General features: G+C 38.3%; 3 protein-coding genes across 5 annotated transcripts in view; 1 reads left to right on the top strand and 2 right to left on the bottom strand.

The window, feature by feature from the left end:
• The window catches only part of LOC120557739 (cytoplasmic phosphatidylinositol transfer protein 1-like), a 96,288-nt gene extending 92,442 nt beyond the window's left edge, over nt 1–3,846 (top strand). The window contains exon 9 of one of the 2 annotated variants that reach the window (XM_039798328.1): nt 41–3,846. In XM_039798328.1, the coding sequence (XP_039654262.1) occupies nt 41–399 (359 nt within the window). In that variant the 3' untranslated portion in view covers nt 400–3,846. The remainder of the gene's footprint in view (nt 1–40) is intronic. The other variant, XM_039798336.1, reaches the window with a different exon arrangement.
• A 933-nt stretch (nt 3,847–4,779) lies between these two features.
• vwa10.2 (von Willebrand factor A domain containing 10, tandem duplicate 2) lies at nt 4,780–16,311 on the bottom strand. The gene is made up of 18 exons (XM_039817415.1): nt 16,030–16,311; nt 15,135–15,436; nt 14,503–14,710; nt 14,134–14,219; nt 13,911–14,004; nt 13,404–13,532; nt 13,140–13,326; nt 12,687–12,856; nt 12,402–12,514; nt 11,686–11,802; nt 10,969–11,172; nt 10,741–10,876; nt 10,458–10,610; nt 10,165–10,257; nt 9,752–9,861; nt 7,999–8,163; nt 6,297–6,620; nt 4,780–5,841 (listed from the first exon to the last, which is right to left on the bottom strand). Exons 2-18 carry the CDS (start codon nt 15,330–15,332, stop codon nt 5,413–5,415), a joined length of 2,916 nt encoding a protein of 971 aa, XP_039673349.1. The 5' UTR covers nt 15,333–15,436; nt 16,030–16,311; the 3' UTR covers nt 4,780–5,412.
• Nucleotides 16,312–21,048: 4,737 nt separating this feature from the next.
• LOC120569997 (ecto-ADP-ribosyltransferase 5-like) lies at nt 21,049–27,117 on the bottom strand. Of its 2 annotated transcripts, none has more exons than XM_039818552.1 (3): nt 26,998–27,117; nt 26,118–26,262; nt 21,049–23,174 (listed from the first exon to the last, which is right to left on the bottom strand). In XM_039818552.1, exons 2-3 carry the CDS (start codon nt 26,253–26,255, stop codon nt 22,308–22,310), a joined length of 1,005 nt encoding a protein of 334 aa, XP_039674486.1. In that variant the 5' UTR covers nt 26,256–26,262; nt 26,998–27,117; the 3' UTR covers nt 21,049–22,307. The 2 variants fall into 2 exon arrangements, 1 of the variants encoding a protein (XP_039674486.1); XR_005641126.1 differs by lacking the exon at nt 21,049–23,174 and adding an exon at nt 25,269–25,853.
• Between the last annotated feature and the right edge of the window lie 222 nt (nt 27,118–27,339).

Here is a 27,339-nt window from a genome sequence, read left to right as displayed (position 1 = left end):
CTTCCTCTCATTGGTCTCAATTGATTTTTTTCCAATCCAGACATGACAATGGATGAGGTGAGAGAATTTGAGCGCACCATCCAGGAGGCCACCAACCAGAAGATCGGGATTTTTCCACCGTCGATCTCCATCAGCGACACACCCTTGTCCTCCTGTTCCCTCACTGGCCCTGCCAGCGCCCCCTCCACCCCTATGTGCACTGATGCGCCTGAGTACCTTCCTGTTCCCAAGGACCGACCACGAAAAAAGTCTGCTCCAGAAACCCTGACCCTTCCCAACCCTGCCCCAAGTGGCGTCCCCCAGGGCTCTACCCTGAGCCCACTACCGGATTCAAACCACCTTCAGTCATCCACACCACCCTCCTCCAACTGTGATCTTGCTGAGATTGACGAGCAGTAGAGGGAACTTGGGATGGCATTCCCCACCCCGTGCTAGACTTATTCTCCCAACCCCATTGTCTTAGTAGCCCAACAAGTCTAGCCTAACCTCCTAACACCAGTGGCCAGACATTCAAGTTCTCTAGCCATATCTAATGATTTGCCATAATCTTGGACACACAACAGTCAATCACAATATAAGTCTACATCAGTGTCACTGATACCATCCAAGCAGCTGTAGGCTTAGCCATCCTGTTGTGGCTGAAATCCTCTTCCTGTGTGTCTAGCCAGCCACATGTCTCATCTATTATAACAACCACCTGTGATGTCTAATCAAAACAGAATGCATCCCTAATTATTTTTGTAGAGCGGCAGTTCTTTGTTATATGAATAAATTATTCTTAGTGTTTCCTTAGTTATGTTTTCTTCAATCAGACAAGCTGATTGCTTTCAAACTGTTGAACTATGAAGTAGTTGCCTTAGCACCACAGAGCCAGTGGTGTTTATTAGTCTTGCCAATGTGTGCAAATGAATGCCTGACAAATATTTGAATTTTTCAGTCTGTAAAATGGCTGTATATATTAAATTAGAAATGAAATCAATTACACAAAGTAAAGTAGCACAGTAGATATAATATGTTAGAGTAACACACACCAGAAAGACAGCTAAGTACCCTCATAACAGAGCCACTTAGCAACTGTTTCCTGAGCTGTCCAAACTGGCCTGCGGATCAGATTGCACCAATCCTTTCCATCCCAAACTCCAATTATACAACAGATGCAAGATCAGTACAATCATAGAGAGTTTACACCTCAGGTTTCCCTGACTCTACCAGACTCGCACTCCAAAGGCAGGGATATTACTGTACCTTTCTCCCCCTGCCTCTTGCCAAACTTTTTATACCTCCACAGATATTACAATACACCAACTATTGTATGTACTATACCAGTATACTTAACCCTTGGAATGTTTACACATCAGAAATCATTTGCATATTAGCAGTAACGTTGTACCTTAAGCTGTTGTTATCTGCACTTGCGGTTTTAGCATGACAGTTTAATGATTCTAAAATGTAATTTGTTGAAGTTTAGTACTGCATATATCTTACTCAAGTTGACTCAGAGGTCAGTACAAAAAAATAATAATTAAAATGTTGCCTGAAATTAATGCTGGACATCTCATGTGACATAAACATGATCCAATTTTATCAAATCAGCAAATCACTTTGTCATATGTAGGAACAAGGCCATTTTGGGGAGTTTTTAAGCATTGACTGATCTTTGTGCACATTGGAGGTAATGACTACTCAAAGCTTGATTTGAGGAGAAGGGCACATGCATCAAGCTGACTTGAGTATGTGCTTTATTAGCTGCATCCTGTTTGCAGAAGTGTGGATATATTTTACTTTGCCAGTGATGGTTGGTAATACTGACTTAGTGTTTTGGTAGGCGCGGAAAAGGATTTTGAAACGGGAACATCTTTTGCAGTGCCCCTGTATTTGTGGTGGGCATGTAATGCTAGTTAATCCAAAAGGAGAAATAAATACATGAGGACAGCAACTTATTCTTTGAAACCCCTTTTTTCCACACATTGACTACTCAAATAAAGGGTTTTATATGCTGCATGGAATGTTCACAACATATCTACATATTATGTGAAGCATATATGTATATACTGTAAATTAATGGATTGGTACAGTATATTTGGTGATGCTGTAAGGGGAAAATAGTGAATGCCAACTTTGGAAGCTCTGTACTAATTTTGTATAGTAGTAAAAGCAGATTTTGAGTGAAACGTAAGCATGCTCAGAGAATATAGACCTACAAACTCTTTCAACTCAGTGCCTCTGCATGCAACTATTGTATCATCACCATTTCTTTGCCTGTTTTTTTTTTATCTCAAATGTTGCATATTACCAAGAATAAATGGGCTACGGCCCCATAACACACAAGCCAAACTACAACATAATCAGATCAAATTAATTGCATCAAACTACATCATCTGACTCTGAAGTAGCAGGGCTTACTTGTTATTCTATTTCAGGTAATTAGAATATTTTTGTACCCTATTCTTACCAATTACTTCTTACTTTACAGTGCAAATGCATTTTGCACTTTCCATTCTTTGACACCTCATTTGACAATGAAGAAATGTGTTATAAAAAACAGTTTTGTGGGGTTTGTTGGACCAAAGTCCTATAAAACAGTATAATGACTTAAAAGAGAGGATATTCGAGGAGAGAGTCCTCAGTGGTTTTGCCATAAAATATTGTTAATGTTGTGTACTGTTTCTCACTTGCTTTTGTTAAAAAACAAAACAACTGTAGCTATTTATCTGTAACGGTAGCTTTTGTCTTTGCCTTTTGAGGATACAAATGTTATATACCAGTTATTGGCCCTCTGTATTGATCTATTATGTATAGATTATACATACTTACAACTCTGGTATTGACCATCTCTCTTGTCAGGAACACAGAGATCCAGGGATATGTTTGATCTACCATGGGCTATTAAAAATAATGCAAAATAATATCCAATTATGTAACATTAAGCTCTGCTCTGTTTAAAAGAGTAACAGATTAGTTATTGTAAATACTATTGTTAATGGCTGATATAGTAGGTTTCTTACATTTAAGTTGCATTACTGATATGACATGAATGTGCTCAAAGATTTCAAATAGACAGAGAAGGATATTCTTTAGTGTTTGTGCGATAAGGATGACTGCTCCACAGACCTGATTTAAAGGTTTGTTTTAATGTGTCTTTATCTATGACGTCGTTATCTATTGAGGATACTAAATTCCGTTAAGTTTACTCTTCTCAATCAAGTTTCAAGGTTCCTCATTATAGTGGTGAACTTTGGACCTCCAGTTGCTTTTTCGTGCCCTTGCAGGGCAAAATTATTTGTACAAGTTGTAAACAAATTGCTTTTCTTTTTAGTAGGGTGTCGGCTTTGATGTTTTCTTGCCATGGTAATTGAGAAGTTATTGGCTTTTCTGTTGTTTCTTTAGTAAACCTGCTGTACTTTGAATTTGTGGTTGCTGTATTGTTTGAAGGAAAATCTAAATTTGTTTCTCATTAATACTTTGGATAAAAGGACCAAGCTTTTTGCTCCTCCTCCCCTCCCCCGCTACAGTTTGCATTCAGCCAGGCTGTTGTGCTGTCTCCGGATAACTGGGACCTGTCTCACCAACCAGGATCACTGAGTTATGTAGTGTACGGAACTGTTCTGTGTTGCCGATCAGGTGTGGTTCTGGCTTATCCAGCTTTCTACATTAATCCTGCTTTGTGAAACAGGCCCCACAAGTGCCATTCGTTTTCGACTGCTGGAAGTCGCTCTTAGTTCTTCCACTTTAACTATTATTGTAATTGTTATATTTTACTTCCCTTTGAGGTTCATTTGGTTCTTTGTTGTAATTATTGATATACTTTTTCTGAAATAGACAAATAAACTTTACTAGCTATTGCAACAGTGTTATTTTTCTTTCTGTACAGCATGCATGTTTCACATTACCTCTTATCTCTTTTGTCCATGAAAACCCAACATCTAAATGGTGCAGCTCGCAAGTTAACATGATCTTACTACATGGGCCCTGGTGAAACCCTAAATTTGCCCTCTTTACCACCAGCTGATAGTGATCTTCACTCAACATGCATCTGATCCAACCATTTAAAGGAAAAATCCATCCTAAATACTGCTGTAGCCTAAGTATATTTAAAACCCATTTTTGTTTCCAGGTATTTTTCTCATTTCTATGGATAATGGGCTAAACTGAGGTGTAAAATCATACGTACAGTAAATGGTGGAAGAAGTACTTAGATCTTTTACTTGGGTAAAAGTAGTTATTTTACACTATAAAAATACCAAATTCCAAGTAGAAGTCAAAGTTTTACTTGAGTAGAAGTTCAAATGTATTATTACCAAGTATCCAAAGTAGTAAACTAGTCATTAGGCGACAAGATGGGGCCTCTTAAAGTGTATCATTGTGTGTGTGTGTGTGTGTGTGTGTGTATTGTGTGTCGCGCGTGTATGTATACACATACTGTATACAGTATATATAAAAAATATATATATATATATATATATATATATATATATATATATATATATATATATATATATATATAAACACACCCTGGACTTTACAGATCAATGGTATATAACAGTGTTAACATATCTCAGGATGGGCACCTGGGTAGCTCACCTGGTAGAGCAGGCGCCCATATATAGAGGTCTACTCCTCGTCGCATCAGATGCAGGTTCGACTCCCACTGCAGCCCTTTGCTGCATGTCATTCCCCCTCTCTCTCCCCTTTCATGTCTTCAGCTGTCCTATATAAATAAATAACTTATCTCAGGATGAAGAGTTATGTCCCAGTAATAATGCATTTCTGATGTCAGGCTTAGGTTGTCATGAATGTAGAGTTTATTGCTCACCACCATGAAAAACAATACTTCTCTTTAAACTTAATATTCCCTTAATACAACAAATTTGCTACCAAGATATACATTAGAACAGATATAACTATCTATTGAAATGATAAAAGTACATTTGGGAAAATATTCATTATTATTTGTAAGAGAGAGTTTGGAGGGCATTTCATTGAGTTTAGCCTGGTATTTAGCAGCCCTTGCAGTCATGGCAGCTTCAGGCACTTCTACATTAGCATCACCACTCAGCTATGATGGCAGCAATTGACTTGCAGCAAATCTACACACCACCAGGAATATAAATAAATCTCTCAGTGACGCTTAATTTATTTTATGTATCCAAAACCCAAACCAGCAAAATAGAATAAAATAAAATGATAAAATGAAATAGAATAATATTTTTACATCAAGAAATTAATATTAGTTAATTAAAGAGATGTCAGCAACAATGATTTCATATAAATGGAGAGAAAAAAATACTTCTTTTCAAGCAGTGGTATTTTAAACACACGTGAAAAACACATCAAAGCTAAAAAAAGACTTAGGGGACACTTGATTCATGTGCTAAAATTACATTTTTACAGTGTAATTTCCATTTATCCCTTTTACTTCCAAAGGACAGAAACCACAACACTGATCCAGAGACAGTGTGATATGATTAAAGTGTTCCCTCCAGTGGATGTTGTGTTAACTGCAGCTGTAGTCATAGGGGCAGCCGTAGTAGATTCTCTAGCCTGTCCGACACATGTCCCCACATTTCCTACTCTGTCCACAGCAGCCAGCTCTACATTCTGTGAACAGCAGGAGCTGCTGTAGTGTGCCACTGTGATGTTCTCCCCTGCTCCAGCCACTGTGCTGGTATTGAGGGTTCCGTTCCCTTGGCGGATAGTGACGCTCTCAATGCCAGTTCCATTGATGCCATCGGTGAGATTAGCGATAAATTTCCACTGGGAGGAAGCACAGAGCGATGAAGAGGATGGACAGCTGGTGGATGAACTGACTACCCGGCACACTGGGCGGGTAACATCTGTCACCTGGAGACACAGAAACAGAAAGTGGGAGAGAGGACGAAATAAGACAGGAATTGAGCATCATACAAATAATAGAAAATGTAATTTTAACATCAGCAATTTTAATGAGAATCGTACACATTAGTATACTTATTGTAACCTAAAAACACCACTGACACCACCAAATCATCACCATCAAAGTAAATAAATGGCCAAAGACAGAAAGTCATAATGCCAGAATTGACATGGGAAATGGCTACCATGCATACCATTTGTTTGCAGTCGGCTTATATTATTTATTTGACCCTAATTCATCATAAGTGATTCAACAGTGATGTATTTGTGTTGGAAAATGTTGTAGATACAGTACTGCTTGCCACCAAACTCTCCTCTGGGGATTAATTGTCACCAAACCACCACCTTATCCTGCTTTCTTTTATTCCACATCCACCTTCAGTACATGAGTTACATCCTCCTACCTTGGCAGCCACAGACAACCTGAGTACAGCGTAGTTGATGTCAGTGGCAGCTGCATTTTCTGCTTCAATGGTAAGTGTCACGTCTGTTCCTGATGCAGCACTGGCTGGTGCTGTTAAGGTCACGGTGCCGTTGGCTTTGCCTCCACTGCCCGCTGCTATGGTGACGCTGCTGGGTGAAGTCGAAGTATAGCTGCGATCATTGTTGGCTCGCACTGTGAATGTCCCGGTTGCAGAGTCGTTAACAACTCCGTTGGTGGTTGTGGTGACTGTGAAAGGAATGGAGATGGTGGAGCCTGGTTCTATGTTGGTGTTGTTGGCTTGGGCCTGAAAAAGTGAGGGGAAGGTAGTGGGGGAGAAAAGAGAGATACAGTCATGCATACGTTTTTGTATTGCATGGAATTACGTATATGTTGATGGGTCTACGCATGCATCATGGTAGCCTTGAGTGGGAAGAAACACAGAGGAAAGAAAATTATACTAAATTACAAGTAATATGATGAAAAGGATTTCCTGTGTTGGGCTTTGGCATAGTGAGGATAGAGAAACAATGGCAGACCAAAACAAGCTTGAGTCATTACGTTAATGCAACCCTGTGTTTGGTCAGCTTTGCCTTTATTTCCGATCAACTAACAATAATTTTAAAGTGCTCATATTATGCTCATTTTCAGTATGTATTTAGAGGTTGTACTAGAATAGCTTTATGGTTTAATTTTCAGAAAACACCATATATTTGTTGTACTGCACATTACTGCAGCTCCTCTTTTCACCCTGTGTGTTGAGCTCTCTGTTTAAGCTACAGAGTGAGGCATCTCACTTCTGTTCCATCTTTGTTGGGAGTCGCACATGCGCAGTAAGTACTGCTAGCTAGTCAGTTGCAGAGCATGAGGGAGTGCCATGCTAGCAGCTAGACGAGCATTATAACGTGTGTTACAAAGTGATGCACGTTTGTCACGGAAGTAAAGGCTAGACTACAATAGAGCTGTTTGGAGCAGTTTGTGAACATTGTTTTCTGTTGGAGATGGTAAGTCCCTTTGGGGTGGACTTTGGGCTTTTACACTTTGTAAACCTATAACGTGCACAAAAAGATATATAACACAATAAAGGAAAGGGAAAAAGCCAAAAAGCATAATATGAGCACTTTAAAATATCCCATTATTAAATATCCATGCTAACCATTAGATTAATTGCCATGAAATTTGGTGGAAAAATTAATGTCACCTTAAAGAGGACTTAATACCTAGTTAGTTTGTGCTTGCCCACATGCTAAACTACAGAGCATAGTAAACATTATACTTGCTAAACATCAGCATGTTAGCATTATTACTGCGAGGATGTTGGCATGCTGACGATAGATCTGAAAACACCACTGGCTGAAGACTCAGTCTTGCTGATCTGACAGCTACATTCTGCTCTGCATGCACAAGTCATATTTTTCTGTTACCACACTATAGGCTTGTACCTTGTTTTACCTTCTGTATGTACCTTGTATCTTGTTTTGTACCTGTTTTTGTATCTTGTTGTTTGGACCTTATGTTCGTTGATTCTTTTGATTTGCACCATTTCGTTCCTCTATGTAGTGCATCTATACAGTATGTGCTGCACTGTATATAGATTGTATGACAATAAAGTTCTCTTATCTCTTATCTTATTATTCCTTTATAAATGCCGAACCAAAGTGAATAACTGCATCACTGAGACTCACAGTCACAGAGATGCTGGAGGTCTTGATCTGTGTGGAGGCTTGTCTCTGGAAGCTGCTCGGTGTTGACCAGGAGGTGGAGCCACTGTCCTCTCCTCTCAGGCGAAGCACAAAGTCACCTGCTGGGACTCCACTGAATGTCACCAGGAAGTTACCACTTCCCACCGACTGTGGAGGACAGAAAGAAAAGTAAGAGTATTAGACAGTGTTATGACTGTGGTCATATTGTTTCTTTAGTCTGCTGTGTATGGTGTGTGCCCTGTAGTTTTTTTTATTTTGTTTCCAATTTCATATGCAAATAGGTGTGTGCAATAGCCAGGAGTTCATTGGTTGGAAGCTCTCATGCCCGAGTTCGTGATTGGCTGCAGCTGGGGTACCACCTGATATATAAGGAGCAAGGAGGGCAGCCATATGTGGGGAGTAGGCATCTCCCCCACTGGCTCACTGGCCCACTGGTTGCTTTGTTTAACCTTGCTTTAGATTAGGTATTGTTTCTGTTGAGTAGTAAGGGTGGACTGCCAGGTGTGTTAATCTTGCTTTCTCTTGTTTAATTAGTTAGGGAGGTAAGTCTTTTGTCATTCTTTTTGCCCATTTGTTTGTTAGGTTAGTTCCTTATCTCTTAGACAGGATTGTTTGTTTGTTGGTTATTTTGGTGGCAGGCCACCCTGAAGCCTTGTATAATTTACCTATATCTATATGTTATCTTTATTTTCTATTTAATGTAAAATAAATACGTTTTCTGTTATTCAAACAAATATTTGTTTATGGCTATTTGGGAGATGGGGAAGATGGGGCCTTTTCATGTTGCGTCCTAGGCACCCCTAGACTGGGGCGTAACAGACTAACAACAGTTTGACTATTGTTGACTTCGGGTTTGGATTCTAAGTAGTGTTTGCCACTGTTATGCAATCCCATTGCAAACAATAAACTAGATGAACTTTTCTCTGTTGCAGCCTTGCCTTGTAATTTAGACGGATAAACATGTATTTCTGAGTGTTTTTATACTCTCTATGGAGCTTTCAAGGACATTCTAGTATTCAAGATGTGAGGCTCAGCTACCAGTCAGCAAAGTGACAACTACTGTTGTTAATGTTAATGGCTTCCTTCAAAGTAGAAAATATAAAATCTTATTTTTGTGTTTATCAGTGGTGGAAGAAGTATTCAGATCGTTAACTAAAAGTACTAATAATACATTATAAAAAAATACTTTTACAAATAAAAGTCCTGCTTTGAAAATGTTACTTATGTAAAAGTATATAACTATCATAAGGATAATGTACGTAGTAAAAGTAATCAATGTAGAAAAATTCTCACTTTAGAAACTGGGAACGATCAAAACCGTTCTGTTTAATCGTCTAATCATGTCAGCTGTAAGTGTAGGCCTATATATTGTTGGGTAGTTTAATTTATAATAAAACATCCTATTTTAAAAAAACTACATTTGTTTTGTGTGCAAAAATCTTAATTTGTAAAGTTACTAGTAACTAAAGCTGTCTGATTAATGTAGTTGAGTAAACGGTACAATATTTCCTTCTGGAATGTAATGGAGTAGAAGTAAAAAGTGGCATGAAAAGAAAAGACTCAAGTAAAGTACAAGTACCTCACATTTGTACTTAAGTACAGTACTTGAGTAAATGTACTTAGTTACATTCCACCACTGTTTTTTATATGGAAAATTGTAAGAAGAAAGTAAAGTATACACATGAGCTACTGGGTATGGCCCTTTTAAGTTCATCAAGTAGAACATGTGACATGCCTGCAGTGATCCGTTGACCTCTGTTGGCCCTGAGCTGTCACACAGAGTGACCTCTGTGACATTAACCGTGTCACTTCCTGTCACAGTAACCAAGAGGCTGGCATTACCACCTGAAAGACGTGAGAGAGAGAGAGAGAGAGAGAGAGAGAGAGAGAGAGAGAGTGTGTGTATCATTGTGACGGGTCCTTAGACATGAACAGTATGTACATAAGAAGATTGAGAGGCTCTGGAAAAGAGACAGAATAGTTTAGGGTTGATGGGTTGGACTTTTTGGGGACTGTATTGTACTGTAAGATTTTTAAGGCAGATTGTTCTTTAAAATATGTTTTTGAGGACAATGAGAAATAAAAGACTAAATATTACATATGTTCCACAGTACAAACTGTAATAATTAAGATTAAGTTTAGTTTAACCTGAAAGCGGACGTCCCTCCTTCAGACTGAAGTCCCCGTGGGCTCCCCCGTGAGCTTCCACAAGGTTATAAATGAAGTTCACTGAACTTTGACCTAATGTACGCACACACACACACACACACACACACACACACACACACACACACACACACACACACACACACACACACACACACACACACACAGACAGTCAGGGCTTATGGCACACACATGTAAACAAATAAAATCTTTTGAAAAAAAATCCTCACATTTAACACTGACTGGCTACAGGATATCTCTATTATACTACTGACCTGTAACCTTAACGGAGTAGAGATTGTTAGAGTCAACACTGATTTTCCATGATCCTGTCTGGGTGTCAGTGTTAAGACTTATACGACGAAGGTTTCCCACTGTGGTGAAGGATGCCAGAGGACCACTGGACTGGCTGGAACTCTGAGAGACACCTGGAGGAGAGAGAAACATGTTAAAACAACACTGTTGTCTACCAGCACAAACAGAGCTGAATATCTTTTTTAATGGCTGTATATGGAAAAAAAATCTAGACACTTAACAGGAAATTAGCAATATCAACACCTGTGGAGCTGGTGAGATTGAAGGTGAGAGATGAGGCTCCTGTGATGTAGGCAGTAATGTTCCTTAGTGATCCATCAACAGTAAAGGTAAAATGATCAGGCCTTCCAGGATTCCTCACTACCTGAAAAAGTGTCACCTGAAGGAAGAAGGAACAGAAACTGCACTTTTATTCAAATACTATACTATACCATCTTCAGTCAGGTATCATTTTCTTGTTCGATGTCTTACCACAGCACTGGCTGATGAATCCTCTATAACAACTGTGGCCAGAGAAAGGCTTGACTTGGTGACCTCAATTGCCTGGCCTCCAGAGGCTCGGGCTAGGTCACGGTACAGCTGGGCGTCTGATTGGCTCATTTCACGTGAACTTACGCCCTGAGGACTTCTGCGGCGCCGTCGACTGGCCAGGACTTCTGTCAACATGAAAGTTACCTAAAGTATAAAGATAGAAAAAATACTTGTAAAGGTTATATTAGACCTGCATACATGGTATACCTGTCCACAATTGTTTACATACTATCTTCTATTCTATTTATACTTTATTAATCCAGCAAGGGAAATTATGTTTTCTCTCTGTTGTTAAAAACACACATTACACACAGGCCTGAAATACACACACATGCTCAGTACCTATACATGCACAAATGGAGAGATGTCAGAGTGAGGGGGCTGCAGCTGTCAATAGACAAGCGCCCAGAGCAGTTGGGGGTTCAGTGCTTTGCTCAAGAGCACATTGGCAGTGCCCAGGAGGAGAACTGGCACCTCTCCAGCTACCAGTCCACCATCGTACTCGACCGGGTCGACCTAACCCAACTCCCTACAGACTGAGCTACTGCCACCCCAAATACCAATAATAATAATAATAATAATAATAAACCTTTATCATTTCTTTATGGGTTGTATTGGCATTTAAAGAGCAAGGATGATAAAAAAGTGGACTCTTACCACAGACTTGGTGCTCTCTATAAGGGCAAGGATGGTGCTTTTTAGATGAGCATCTTTAGCTGGAGCGTCAGTGAACACAAAGATCTCAGACGATTGTGGAGCAGCAGTCAGGGCAACCTGTCAGTTGTATATGGGGAAGGAAAAAAATATTATTTATTAAAAATGGTCTAGAAAAAAAAAAACATGACAAATGAAAAGTGACTTTTTTAATTTACATTTTGAGGTTAATTTTCCATTCCAAGTATGGCCGGGCAATAATTTAATTTTATCGTTTAGCCACGTTAAGTGGAATTGTTTCACTACATGATGATAATTGCTGTTTTGTTGCTTTACAAAACTTTGTTGTCTAAATGAATGATTCCAAGAAAAAAAATGATTTATTTATTTAACCAGGTTAGTCTCATTGAGATATAAAATCTCTTTTTCAAGAGAGACCTGGCCAAGATAGCAGAACAAGTTTTTTACATAAAAAAACAATTTACAATCACAAAACAAACACAAAAGAGGCAAAGACATCTCAAGTGCATTTCAATTAAATAAAAGTACCATTAGTTAAAACATTTGCACGTGTGGATGGACTCATGTTCTATGGTTTTAACATAACCTTTAAAATCGTTTAAGGAAATTAGACACTGTAGTTTGAGTGTTTTCTGTAGGTCATTCCAAGTAGAAGGTGCGGTGGATTATAACAGTGGAAAAAACACATTTGTCAACACCTGCAGTCCAGACAAGCACAACTCTGGGATGTCTCCTCCTCCACTTGCCGTCAGCTTGTTGATGCTGTCTTTGAAGACGTCTGCATTGGTTGTTATCATCAGAGGTCCAAAACCTGGATATAGAATAGATACCTGTTAGCACTTACCGTCACTCACTTAATCATACATTTTAGTTTGACTACTGGGGATAAATACAGAGATTACAATGGTAGAACATTTTAATGTACTTAATGTTCACAGTAGAACTATGCCTACTTTATTTACATTTTTCAAATATGTCTGTACCTGGGTCATTGAAAGGTACCAATATGTAAGCGGAGGGCTCCTGCTGGGTTCCCCTCTTACTGTCAATGATGTTGAAGGAAACTCTTTTTGCCTCGGCTATGTCATCGCTCATGCTGCCTGTGGTGTCAATGACAAAACACAGCACAGAGGACTGGGACAGGCCTATCAATCTGCGGGAACACAAGAAAGACCTTATCCAGCCGATCAAGGGTAATTCATCTGGTAGTTATCAATGTTTACCATCTGACCTTGTGCACAGAAACTAAGTCTTTAAAAGGCAGCCAAGTTAGTATAGTCTTTTTGATTTGCAAGACAAAAGACATCCAGCCTTCCTGGTTAAAGCTGAGTTTCTGCTGAACCCTGTGAGAAATTCTAAGTAATGACAACAAAACTGTCGGCGCGTCCACACAAGCCTTTCGCTCACAAAATGACTCAGGTGTGGGTGGCCCATACCGCAGGAAGTTCTTGTCTCCGACAGCTACTCTGATGTCCTCCAGTAACTCCATAGTGGCATTCACAGCCAAATCAGCTGCTTTGTGGTGAAGTGAGCCATGACTGGACCCAACGTCGTCCTTGTTGATGCCTCCCACTGGCTCCTGTCTGCTTGTCTGGTCAAATGTTCCACCGTGGCTGCATTTACCTTGGAGGAGAGAGAATATTTTTCTTATTTCACCTGTTCACAAAATACTTTTAGTGTAGACGGTTCCTTAAAGTCACCTGCAGGTTTTGCTGAGGAGAAGACGTTGAAGTAGCCTGAAGTGAGAAGCCCCTGCTGCAGCAGGTCAGGCAGAAGGTTGTTGTCACAGTTCCCTCCTGTACAGTTTCTACAGGTTGGAGTGCTTAGTCCTGAGTCAAATGCAACAACAGAAATAAAACATGGCATGGTTAATTAATCTGAAAACGTGGGGTAACATATAAACCAGTTTTCCAAACACAGTATTTAACAGTTTGATGTTTTTTTAGAAACGCATTTTAAGAAAAGCATGCACTGTGTGGTTATGAATCTGTAGGCTTGTGTGAGTAAAATATTGAGCAATGTACCCATTTGTGTGTGTGCATGCACATGCCAAGGCAGGGTAAGTATTTGTTAACTGACAGGTGACAGATAAACTGACAATGTGCCTTGTGTGATTTGTTACTCAAGTGTATACAGTCAGTGTGACCCAGCAGCAGTTGTGTGGGCAAGAATTGCTGCTAAAACCACAAACTGTAGCAGTATCATACCTGCCAGATTCTCAAGAAGTTGGTCTGGTTTGATTAGAGTGCTGTAAGGTGTGGTTTTCCCCAGCTCCACCCAGTTACTGTGGCTGTAGAAGTCCTTAAATATACAGAATATGAAACATCATTGACCACACCACTATCGCTTGTTGTTTTCTTCATGCCTCACACCTCCCAAATAACACCACCGTTCCCCTCAACAATCTGTAACAATGATCATCAATCTCACCTGTAAGGTGTGACAGACTCGTCCAAGAGTCCACCTCCCTGCGACAAAGTTCTCCAGCTTTACACTGGCCTTCACGGCAGACACACCTCAGTAGCAGAATAGAGAACAGAGAGAGTTAGGTACAAACTGAAGCTGCACTTTGTAAGATGTTACATTATACTTAGATAATTGTGTCTTTAGGTGGCTGAAAGAGCTCATTTTAATGTTCTAAACACTTGCTTTAACTGACCACAAGTTGTTCACACATCTGTACCAATGGAACACTGCATTTGATGCTCTGTATGCAATACATTTTTGGAAAACAAAATTCCTGGAATGTATATATATTTTAATTTGTTTGTTGTTTCATGGACATAGTTTGATGTGTACCTGCTGTGATGACGTCCCGTCCGCTCTCGAAGGTCTCATCATCAAAATGATACTCCTGACTTAGCGCAAAAACAACGTCCACTCCTGCGTTGCTGAAGTACATATTAGCGATGGACGTTTGGAACATGACAGTTGAGAGGACAGAGGAGGAGGTACCTGTAGAGGAACAGGCCCTTTGCACCTTATCAGCTGACAGGCTGTCATCAATCTAGAGAAAAAGACATGACACATAACTGACTGAATGTTTGAAAAAAATATATATTTTGGACATTTAAGCCTTTATTTGACAAGACAGATGAAGACAGGAAAGGGGAAAAAGGGGGAATGACATGCAGCAAAGGGCCGTGAGTCGGAATCGAACCCACAGCTGCTGCGGATGTTTTAAAATCTACGTTAAAAACACTATACTCCTATGTTCCATCCTCATGCAGTTTTGCACTGAACACTGATGTTTTGGAGGAGTTAACCATTTTTAAGATCTCCATCAATAAAAGAGGCTTATATCTCCATTTAAAAAAGAATGTCACTTGTTTTATTTTCAAAATTCATAGAACATATAATATATAATCTCGATATTTGAATCCACCAAAGTTGTCCCAGTTTCTCTGTTTCAGCGTGGCTTTCTAACTCACAGTCAGGCTGAAGTCCCGTCCTTTAGAGGCAGCAATGTCTCTGCAGACCTCAGCTGTCTTTCTGAGGACTGCCCTTTGTGTGATGTCACGGTGAGTGGTGGAATTCCCATGAAATGAGAAGAGTGGTTGGAAGCCTTGAATGAGGCCTGACAGGGGGAAGACCACCGCCAGGAACATGGCTGTCTGTCTGGCAGCCATGATGGAGGACAAGCAGGAGGATGATGAAGTTGAATTAAGAAATTTGGATTGATACGGTCTCAACTGTCCCAACTCCTCCGTCTCTGCTAGTTTACAACTCTTTCCTACAACGGAGAACAATGTGGTCAAGCACAAAGAAGTTACTGGCAGTGAACCAGGTATAATGAGGCAACAAGTGGGAAGTGAAAACACCTTAAGAAAAAAGAATTAAAAAAAAGAAAATAAAACAGTTTTTTAAATTTTCACCACACATACAGTAATAACATTAAACAAATACATAGCATTAGTGCTACACAATATCACAAAATCATTAAAATCTTTTGAAGAAAACGTGTTTTTAACATGTAGGATTTGAAAATTCTTGTAGTTTCAGAGTTGGCATAGACATGATGAATATTGTTCAGTCAAATATGAAAATCTTTTCTTGAAGAGTTGCAACATAATCCATGAGAATATAAAATCAATATAAAATAACAGTATCTCATGTGCTATTTAAATATTTTTGAATTGATGTTTGACCTAATCTGAAAGATTTATTTTAAATACAGATCCCTGGAAATATATCCACCATACAGTACTATTACAATATTAATTTTCAAAGAATTAAAACAATTAGAATATGTGTAAGATTTCAACTAATTAACCACACACAGTCAACAATGTACAGAAAATGCTCTAACATTTTACATACTCTTACCTGTGTGCACTTTTTTCTTTAGCAGTCCAGCCTTATTCAGATGTTTCCACTGCTTCAGGCTTCTTATATTGGCATTCAATGTTTACACTCAGGTAGATTATACTGTGTGTAGACCTGTGTTATCTGGAAATTTGTGCAAGTGTGTGCGCTGAGAGACAGTGAGAGTTGTCCTCATTTCTCCCTCTTATAGTTACATCTGTTTTGAGGTGATGAATAGAATATCACGGAAGAACTCCCACACACCCTGCTTGTTTTTGCATGCGTGCATGCGTTTGAATGAGAACATGGGTGTGAGAATGCTTTTCATACCTATCAGATTGATGGATCTCTCTTTCACATGGTTAAAAAACTTAGACAAACTATTCATATCTCTGGGTAATTTGTTTCCAGTTAAAGGAATAGTTCAACATTTGTCAAGTACAGAGCTGGAGGTCATGTCAAGCCTAGTTTAGCTTAGCATTAAGACTGGAAGCAAGTGGAACAGCTAGCCTGGATTTATCAAAAGTTCAAAAGAAAGTCTACTAACGCCTCTAAAGCTCACAAATTAAGTTGTTGTATCTTGTTTTGGTGTTCTCAAACAGAACGAACAAGTTACAATTTGTGATTTGACGGGGACTTTACATGCTGTAACTATTCCCTAATTTGCTGTCCCCCCAGCACACATGTTTGGTATATGGCTCTGTGCTGGCACAATGGTGACAAACTTTTTCACAATGTTGAACTATGGCTTTAACTTGTCTTGCATACATTTAGACTGAAGGAAAGAACCGAAGTACCTGGCTGGTGGAAAATGAAGCAGACACAGGGAGAGTGTGCAAACTTCACACAGATAATCCTCAAAACCAAACCCAGGACCCTCATGCTGTGGCAGTGCTCATCAGTGAGCTACCATGCTGCGTTCATTAGACAAAGTTAACTCACTAAAATCAACAAAGACCCACTTGGCAAAGCTTACTTGGAGAATGTTCCATCAGATCCAGTCGGCAAACAAAACGAGATTACAGAACGAAAAACCCCAAACGATTAAAGCCCCAATAACAACAGTTATTAATTACTTGTGTGGATTAATCATGTATACAGGACATTATAGGTACACCATTGTTTCCTTTTGGGAAACCCTCTGTAGTGATTAATCACCCCTGGTCATTCAGGGGTGTGACCTGTCATGATTAATCTTTCTCACAAAACAAAACACACACACACACACACACACACACACACACACACACACACACACACACACACACACACACACACACACACACACACACACACACACACACACACACACACACACAGTACTCAGGTAATGGCCTTTTCCTTCTTCTGGCCTCTTTAACATATACATGATAACATACCCCAATGGGCGGAGAAGTATACTTCTATACTATACTAAGCATACTTCCACCTCTTTACTCCCTCAATAAGCTTTTTGGCATTTTACAGTTTTTTACAATCACTTTGCTACTAATTTCAGAACCTTGACGTCATTTTTCAAAACTTTAGACACAAAATTAAAAACGGTCATCACTTGTAACACAGGCTGTCTAATGTTCAAACACTGCATTGTGCATTCATATCTTTAAATAAATCTTGCACTTACACAATCATTGGTTCAAAAAACTAATTGATTGTGAAATATCATTGAAACGTTACTTTAGATCACCCACACACAAGCAACCCATAGTTTCACTGTGTCATTGTTCGTACAATCATTAAATATTGTAGTACAAAATAGGTGATACATGTTCCATTATGGTACTAGATGTAAATACATCCCTGTAAAAGTACTGCGGTAGTAGAGAGAATACTAATCGTTGAACAAAACCTGAAATGTATTGATGAAAAACAATACAGTACGATCACAACAAAGGTTCATTTGAATCAAAGCAAAATAATTAGCTACAAAATAGAAAAGAAAAGACAGTACTGTAAAACATCAAATGCAGTGTTCCTCAACTTGCTTGTACTGTAAAAATCAAAACAAAGAAATGATTACTGTACTTCTACATTTTCATCAACTCTGTCTTGTGGATTTGGCCACAGGTTCTCATCTACATTGCAATTAGCCAAACATCTTGGAAAAAACCTTCGGGCATGGCGAACAATGTGGTACAAGTATATATGTTTATGTATATATACAGTATATATATAAAGTATATATCTCAATCATCAGTAACAAGTTGGCTGAATTGGACAAGCAATTGCTCCCATGTGGTACATGGGACACTGTTTCTATGGTCCCATGTGGTACATGGGACCATAGAAACAGTGTCTGATACAGTTTTTTACAATCACTTTGGCACTAATTTCAGAACCTTGACGTAATTTTTCAAAACTCTAGACACAAAACTCACAACCAATGATCAAAATGCACATTTTTCAATTGCTTGGATACAATACACATAAACCAAAGATCATTTGTTCATTTAACAAAGATCACCTGTTCAATATGACACAATTTAACATCAAAGTACTACTATTTCAAAAGGCAATTCACACATTACATTTCAGATGATTGTCTTTTCATTCCATTACAATCATCTAACTATCAATCGATACAACTGCTCAAAATGATAAGTAACTGGATAAATAAAGGTTATATATATATATATATATATATATATATATATATATATATATATATATATATACAGTTTTTTCCGATTGCTAAACGACAGTGGGCACAACTAGAGTCACGTGCAAAACTCAAACTACAGTCTACACTACCAACAGTCACCTGAGCTAAACAGTTCACATCTCCTGCAAAACTCATTCAAAGCAACACAACTCTTAACACACGTCTCAAAACAGGCTCAGTACAGCCAAACACTATGCACAGGCCTCACTGAGATAACACACACTGTCACTCAGAACACACTGAGGGTAAAAACACTAGCGTCAAACACCAATACAGAAATTACAAACTTTTTCATCTTTACAGTTTGAACAATTTGAGGGACTTGACACTACTCAACAGTTTATTTAAGGAAAAAATATAGATTGTATAGCATACCAATTTTTACACAAGGTAAACAAGAAGGTATGAAAATCAGCATTTTCTTCAATAAAGTATTTTGTCTCTAGTAATTTATGGAATTACTGGGGAAAAAAAACTAAAGGTACATACGTAACAGTACCAAAGAATAGTGTGACTAATCCTGCCTCTCTCCAGCATCATGTGGCAAGTTTTCTTCATCACATTGGATGTCTTCATCATCACTAAATACAAATGAATGTGGTGTTTCTATTGCTTTCACCTCCATTACTTTCTGAAAAACAGTAAGAACGCAGTTTTACTATTGTAAAGATATAGTGTTTTTTTTTTTTATAGCTGTGTATATAACCTCAGACATCTTACCTGGACATATTGGTATCTTTGCTCTTTTACCTGCTTCTCTCAAACGGTACAGTGTAGAATTGTGTCATTCTTATTTGGTGTTTGTATACAAAAAAAAAGGCTTTCTGAGCTTTCTCTGTATAAATACCGTATATGTTCACTAACTAGTCTAAAACAAGACACCTGCTTAGTCTTTCAGCTAAAATTGCAATCAGCAGTGTTTGATAGGCACCAGACTGAAATATATTCTGTTTTGAATGTGTGGTTAACAGTTTTGACAGCAGTGTGTTAGCATTTGAACAAAGTGCTGTAAATCTACAGTGTTGTGCACGTTGTGGTTAAAGTCATGGGATAAGTGTGTAGAGTTTTGAAAACTGTGTTCAAGCAATGAAAAACGAACTAGAGTTTGGTCCACATGACCTGCTGCTGTGCAGACTGTAGTTAGCGTTTTGCACATGTGACTCCAGTTGTGCCCACTGTCGTTTAGCAATCGAAAAAAACTGTAATGATTGAACGAACGATGACACAGTGAAACTATGGGTTGCTTGTGTGTGGGTGATCTAAAGTAACGTTTCAATGGTATTTCACCATTATGGGATTAGTTTTGTGAACCAATGATTGTGCAAGTGTAAGATTTATTTAAAGATAAGAATGCACAATGCAGTGTTTTGAACATTGGGCAGTCTGTGTTACAAGTGATGACCTTTTTGAGTTTTGTGTCTAGAGTTTTGAAAAATGATGTCAAGGATCTGAAATTAGTAGCAAAGTGATTGCAAAAAACTGTAAACAGTAGCACATTACAGTAAAGAAGGATGATGAAATATTACGTCCATAGATAATGTAGTCTAATTGGTTCATGCTCTAAGCTAACTGGTGACAATGAATCTCATTATCTTGAAACATGGAATATTGTTTGTCTGTTTCCACGCAACTATGCATTAAGAGTAATGCAACAGTTACTTATCATTTTGAGCAGTTATATCAATTGATAGTTAGATGATTGTAATGGAGTGAATAGACAATCCTCTGAAATGTAATGTGTGAATTGCTTTTTGAAATAGTAGTACTTTGATGTTAAGTTGTATCATATTGAACAGGAGATCTTTGTTAAATGAACAAATGATCTTTGGTTTATGTGCATTGTATCCAAGCAATTGAAACAAGTGTTAGAGTATTGAAAAAAATTGTATTTTGATCATTGGTTGTGAGTTTTGTGTCTAGAGTTTTGAAAAATGACCTCAAAGTTCTGAAATTAGTGCCAAAGTGATTGTAAAAAACTGCAAACGAGTCATGTCCTACTACATCAACAAGTCATTGTGACATATCAGAGAAGAATGTGTGTGTATGATTGTGACAAAGAATAACTTAGAAGTAACATTCCTCCGTTATGAATACACAGTAAAATGTGCCAAAAGTTGGGTGAGCACTCATGGAAGCCCAGTATTCTTGTTACATGATGTTTTGTGGGTCAACGCATTCTTACAACAATTCCTATATCATACAAAATCACATGACAGTTAGTGTTTACATATCTGTTCATTCAAATGCATTCAAACAATTGGTGTCATTTACACCGGGGATGCAGGGAACATTTACCAACCACTTTTTGAAATCAAAGCATTTATCCACATCACATTTTTAAAAGCAAATTTGTTAAAACTTTTCTGAAAAAAAGAACACAGAAAACACAGATGTGTGGAATATGTTTTGTATGTGTAGAAAGTTTTGAAAGTGATCAGAAAATTTGCTGAAACACATCTGAGCTTTTAAAGTCTAGGGGTTTATGTAATTCATTAAAATGCATTCATGTATAATTGATTTGAACAGGCACATTTAAAGAGGTTACTTCCCCAGACAAAAGACACAAAAGAGGACAAAAGAGTATGTATGTATTTTGACTTAGCAGGGATAGAGAATACAATACAATAATAGATACATGTTTGAAAGCAATACAGAATGCCTGAGAGCCTTACTGCATTATATTTAATTATATTTTTATATTTGACTTGTCACCTGCTGCAGGAATTTAGTGTTTTCTTTCCATAAAGACATTTCCACCATACATTTGAGCATACAAATATACCAGAATGCAGGAAATTTATGTTTAATGAGAAAAAGATTGTCAATGTTGTTTTCAAAACCTTTTCTTTGAAGGTGAAATTCCATTCCATATGCATGTATACCATTTTTAAGAATTGATATTAATACAATGGTGTAATATGCTTATTTTACCCTAAGTGGCTTTGCCACTTGTCAGGCCGCCATTGCAAATTAAAACATCTTCGTAATTACTTGCCTGAATAAATAAAGGTGAAATAAATGAATAAAACTGAATAACATTGTGGTTGCAAGGTCTTACTTGTAATACTGCATTTTATGAAGGCTCCAAATTTGACGAAATGCTGCAAGATGTTTTCATACAAACACAAAAGTCTCACCATTGAATGGTGTTAAAAGGGAAATAATGCTTGTTGAAATTATTTAGTGTTATACTCAGATATGTTTTGACTTTGCTGATAGTTTTTCCATTCCAGGGCACATTATGTTCTATTATGATAACAGTAAAAATTATATATTTTTTAATTTATTGCATTCCTCAAACTGCACCCAATATTGCTGCTAGGTGAATTGCAAAGGCTTGAACCCTTGAACCAGAAGTTATGGAGTAACAGAGCACTTTATTACAGCATGACAAGTAAGTCTGAATATGGAAGAATACCATTTGTAAATATTATATAATAATAATAATTAAAATTATGAAAGTTTCCTAAATGTATACAATGCAAGAATGCAATATGTTAGGGGGGAACAACGCTATAACCACATCTTCCTTGTTTTCAATGCATGACGTTTTAAAACAGCTTCCTTCAGGCCGCATTGGATTGCTGCCAATTGTGAAGCTCACAGGACCATCTTTATTTAAAATGAAAGCTTGCTTTTAAAAGACAACTCTTGGCTGGTAGTAAGTGCTGTCATGCAAAGATGAGGCACTGTAAACAGCAGTTTTCTTATGGTTTTCTAACACCTTCACAATGACAAAGGGTAATAAAAGAGAAACAATAATCATACAAGTGATAGCAAAAATGAGCCAAAATCCATCCACTGGCAATGCAGATATTGGATGCAACGCATTGCTTTCTCTATCATAAACGCAGTTCATGTTGCTTTTCAGCCTGTGGACGACTTTACACCTCTGCACATTTGTCTCTGTGTCTGTGACTTTGAAAACCTCATAGGGAGGAATCAGCACCTGTCTGTTTAGTTTCAGGGCTGAATAAAGTGTTATGTCAGCACCGAAACATGTGTATACTTCAAAACATGAAGCGTTTCTTGTAAAGTTCGACCCGTCAGAACCTAATGTGAAGGTGTTGAACCGAATCAGTTTGTTAGAGATGTTGAGATGTAAAAGTGTCACTGTTCTGTAATTTGTCTGAAGACATGTCACTTGACTGTGCTTCAGAATCTGAATGGCTTCGCTAAGGAAAAAATAAAGGGAGCGGGGCTCAAATGTCTTTTGTAGTTGTTTTCTGCTTCTTTCTGCAGTCTCAATGTCTTGCTTGACAGGTTGCAGCATAATATTTGTGTACAGGTATAAGGCCACCGAATAGTGTTTCTCCATGTACTTGTGTGCAGGATCTCTAGCTTTTTTCTCTGCGTTGCTCCAAGGTTGACTAAAGTTTGTACTGGTGTCCCATTTCTGCATCATGGCTTTATCAGTCACAACTGTAGCTTTGGATCTGCATTCGTCATACATGTCATCATTCAGGTCATATGTCAGATCCTGCATTACAGTTTTTTTCAGTCGCTAACAAGCATTTGTCCAAACAGTTGTCACATTTTCAAAACTCTAAACACAATTAGCACAGCATCAGTCTTTTTTGGCCATACAATTCACATATTTCATGTCTTTTTCACACAATATGCAGTCAGTGAAAACATTTCCACAACTCTTACATTTTCTTAACAGACAAGCTATACCTCCCAACAAAATGATGGATTGTTTTTGTAGTATTTACGAATGTTAAGACACAACATCCCACAATAGCAAAAACAATTATCCAAACCTTAGATACAGTATAAAAACATCTGCTTCTGCAATGATATTAGTTCAAAAACAATATATCTCAGCTGAAAAAAAAAAAGAAATTCATGTTGGGTAAAGTGGGCCAACCACAGCTGATTCCAGTCTGGCTTAGACTCAGTGGCAGGGGTTATTTCTTTCAATTACTATAAAAAAAGGACTGTGAGGAGTGATATGTTTGGAAACAGAAACAGAAACAGAAAAATACAAACACTGTAATGTCTGGACGAGGAAGAGGAAGAGGAAGAGCAAGGGGCCCAGGGAGAAGACCAGGCCCAGTGAGAGATGGAGGGAGAGGTGCAGAAGCAGTGAGAGATGCAGAAGGGGGTGCAGGTGCAGTGAAAGAAGAGCAGGCCCAAGGAGAGGGCAACGTAGAGGTGTAAGTGGTGCGTGGTGGTGGCATTCCAAGGGCTGCAAGAACAGTAGTCAGTGATGAAATTCGTGCCACTATAATTGACCATGTAATCAACCACGGTCTTTCACTAAGAGAGGCTGGTGAAAGAGCGCAACCCAAGTTGAGGCGGTCAACGGTTGCCTCCATTATACGCATCTTTCAACAAACCAACAGGTAAGTATCGCATTTTACATGGATTGTTTCTATTCTCACTTGACATGTCAATAAGGTCATACAGTAATGCATATGTTGAATTTCTTTTGTCCCTCTAAAGAATGCAACGTCTTCCACCCTCTGGGGGAAGAGGAAAGCTCCTCAATAATGATCAAGAGCTTGCCATTGTAGAAATGGTTGTTGCAAATAATGCAATAAAACTGAGTGAAATTCAAGCTCAAATTGTGGAGGACCATGAGATATTTAACAATATCGAAAGCATCAGCCTCACAACCATTATGTGGATATTGTCTAAACACAGAGTGCGGACGAAGCAGCTCTACACTGTTCCCTTTGAGAGGAACAGTGAGGGAGTCAAGGAGCTACGATGACAATATGTCCAGGTATAGTGTATATTCAACTCAATGTCCAGTTCTATAAGCTTTGCATTTTGCAAGTAGATAACCTACACAGTAATAGGTTACAGTACAGTATGATATACAATAATGACATGATATACATAAACTTTGTTTCAGAGAGTTATGGAATTGGAGGCCAACCAGGCCCCTCATGAATTCATTTAGATAGATGAGGCAGGATTCAATCTGTCCAAAAGGCGTCAACGAAATATAATTGGAAAGAGGGCCACAGTTGATGTGCCAGGACAGAGAGGGGCAAACATTACCATGTGTGCAGCAATGGCAAATGCAGGATTACTCCTTCACAAATGTCAGGTTGGACCCTATAATACCGAGCGCCTCCTCGCCTTTCTCAATGATCTCCACCAGCGCCTGGTACCAGAGCAGGATCAGGAGGGTGAAAACATGAGGACCTTTGTCATTTCCTGGGACAATGTTGCTTTCCACCATTCGCAAGCAATAACAACATGGTTTGAAGACCACTCAAGACTGGTAAGTCTCTTCCTTCCACCCTATTCACCTTTCCTCAACCCCATAGAGGAGTTCTTTTCTGCATGGAGGTGGTAAGGTTTATGACCATCAGCCACATGACCAGATGTCCCTCCTTGAAGCCATGGATGCTGGATGCAGGGATATCACAGTTCATGATTGCCAAGGGTGGATCCGACATGCCAAGCGGTTTTATCCCAGGTGCATCGCCTTGGATGATATCAGATGTTATGTTGATGAAAACATGTGGCCTAACCCTGAAGATCGCAGAGATTAGATACGGTAATTTTGTGCTTCTTTGTTCCCCCTTTTTCATCTGGGCTTTTTGCTGTTTTTTTTTGTTTTTTTTACAGAATGCTTGTGTTTCATGGATATTTTGTTCACTGTAAGCATTACTGTAAAACTTTTTCTGTTCTATTACTGTATACTGTGTTTCTACTGTACTTCCTTTAGTAAACAGTAAGGAAAAAAAAACTGATTTGCTTTTTACTGAAATGTGTTTGAATGTGAACATTATTGTACATGTGGACATACAGTTCCCAACCAAGAAATTTAGTGTAAAAGGTGAATTGCATGTTTTGCATGCAAATACCTGAAACATAAGTCTATGCAGTTTTTATAATGTCAACAATAGCCAGTATTTTGAAACCTGGTGTACTTTGATTGACTGCATGTACCTTGTGAAGTGAAAACAAGTGTTATTCTTTGACAGAATAATTTCATTTTGAGTCAGATTTCCAGTGTTTTGGTAAAGTCAGTGTGTGCAGAGAAACATGTGTTCTGTCTTGAAATGGAGAGTTAGTATATATTTAACAAAATGTGTTTTTGAGAAGAAAATTATCCATTTAGCCAATTGTGTTTTGTAGATGTCAGTCTGTGTTAAGAGTTTAGAAAAAGTATCCGAAGTATGGGTAAGCGCTTGTTAGCGATTGAAAAAAACTGTAAATGCTGAAATGAGAAGAAACATGTTATTTAGTATGTATCCAGTAGATGGAGATATATACTAAATAAACAGTATTACTGTGAGCAGGAACCTCTTTTGTGCAGTCCTTAAAAACATTAACAATGAATGGCTTTTGGAATTACTTTAATGGTGCATACTTAAATACTATTTGTGATCAGAGTAACTCCTTTTAATTTATGGGTAAGTCCTCTAGATTGATTTTGTTTAATGTTGAATATATAGTGTTAAATAATAAGTGTTATAAATACCTCTTCAATGACATCCTGCCAGCTTAGTGTCAGATATATGACAACAAACATCAGCAGTCCCACCAAAACAACAAGTGAAGTAACAGCACACGCAGATACAGTTTTTCTCTGACATGTTTGCCTGTCCCAGGTAGGCATAGTGCATCTGGAAAAGAGGAAATCTGTCGTTTAACCCAGAAGAACTGAGATATCATATTGTCTTTCCTGGAATTAAGGAGGGAAACCCCTACAATGCCTGGATTAGGGCAATAATATATCCATAACGTGAGCTTGCACAGGTCGGACACTGTAGGTGCGTGACGGTAAGGAAGTATACCTGTAACCTGATGCATACATTTAAAATGTAAACTATAATGTTAGTTTGTGTACCTTCATTGTCTATTAATTTACAATGGGCCTCACCTCACACACTGTATGCACCACATTTCATCACTAGGATGCTCACAAATGGAAAGTTTTGTTGCAGGCGTTTGACCAGCATGATAGCACAATGAGTCACTCTGTATCTACCTGATCAGCTGTGGCTCATCAACTAGCAGAGATAAACAAAAACCTGCAGAGTGACTTAAACTTAGCACCATACTGTAGCATGTAATGTCCATCAAAATATATCGTATCATTTAATCTTTACAGTTTAACCTACTTAAAGGGATTGTGAATCGCTGTAAAATCCAGCATAGCATACCAAGCTCTACTGTACATCCAGTTAAATACATATACAGATGTGGCACTGCATATTTAAGTTATATGGTGCTTAGCTATTGACCTTTCACTCCAATCTTCAACATTTTAAAAAGTTGATATGTATCAATTTGCATTGGTAAGAAAGCACATTACATTTTGTAGGCAGTAAAAGTCTTGAAATGTTTTTCTAACTTACCACATCCTGAGCAGCACTATGGGAAAGTGTTCTTTTATGTGGACTGTCAACCTTTTTCAGAGTGATAGCTCCGTTTTAGTCTGCGCTTTTAGTGTTTTGCAACCAGACAACATACCGCACCTTTGTTGGTTTTAACCTGAGCAAGCTGCCAAACAAGATTTCCTAGTGTTACAACGTGTGGGACCTCCCTCTGGCAATGCAAGCGGTGAAATGACAGGGGTTTCAATTACACTTGACAAATACGTACGTACACATAACATGAGAATATGTTGCAAACTAGGAAAAGAAAAAGTAGCCAAAATATAAATGTAGAAACAGTTTTTTTGTTAAGTGGTTTCTCAT

Source organism: Perca fluviatilis, chromosome 1 (assembly GCF_010015445.1).
Source record: "Perca fluviatilis chromosome 1, GENO_Pfluv_1.0, whole genome shotgun sequence".
NCBI lineage: Eukaryota > Metazoa > Chordata > Actinopteri > Perciformes > Percidae > Perca > Perca fluviatilis.
This window is presented reverse-complemented; position numbering and strand designations above follow the sequence as displayed.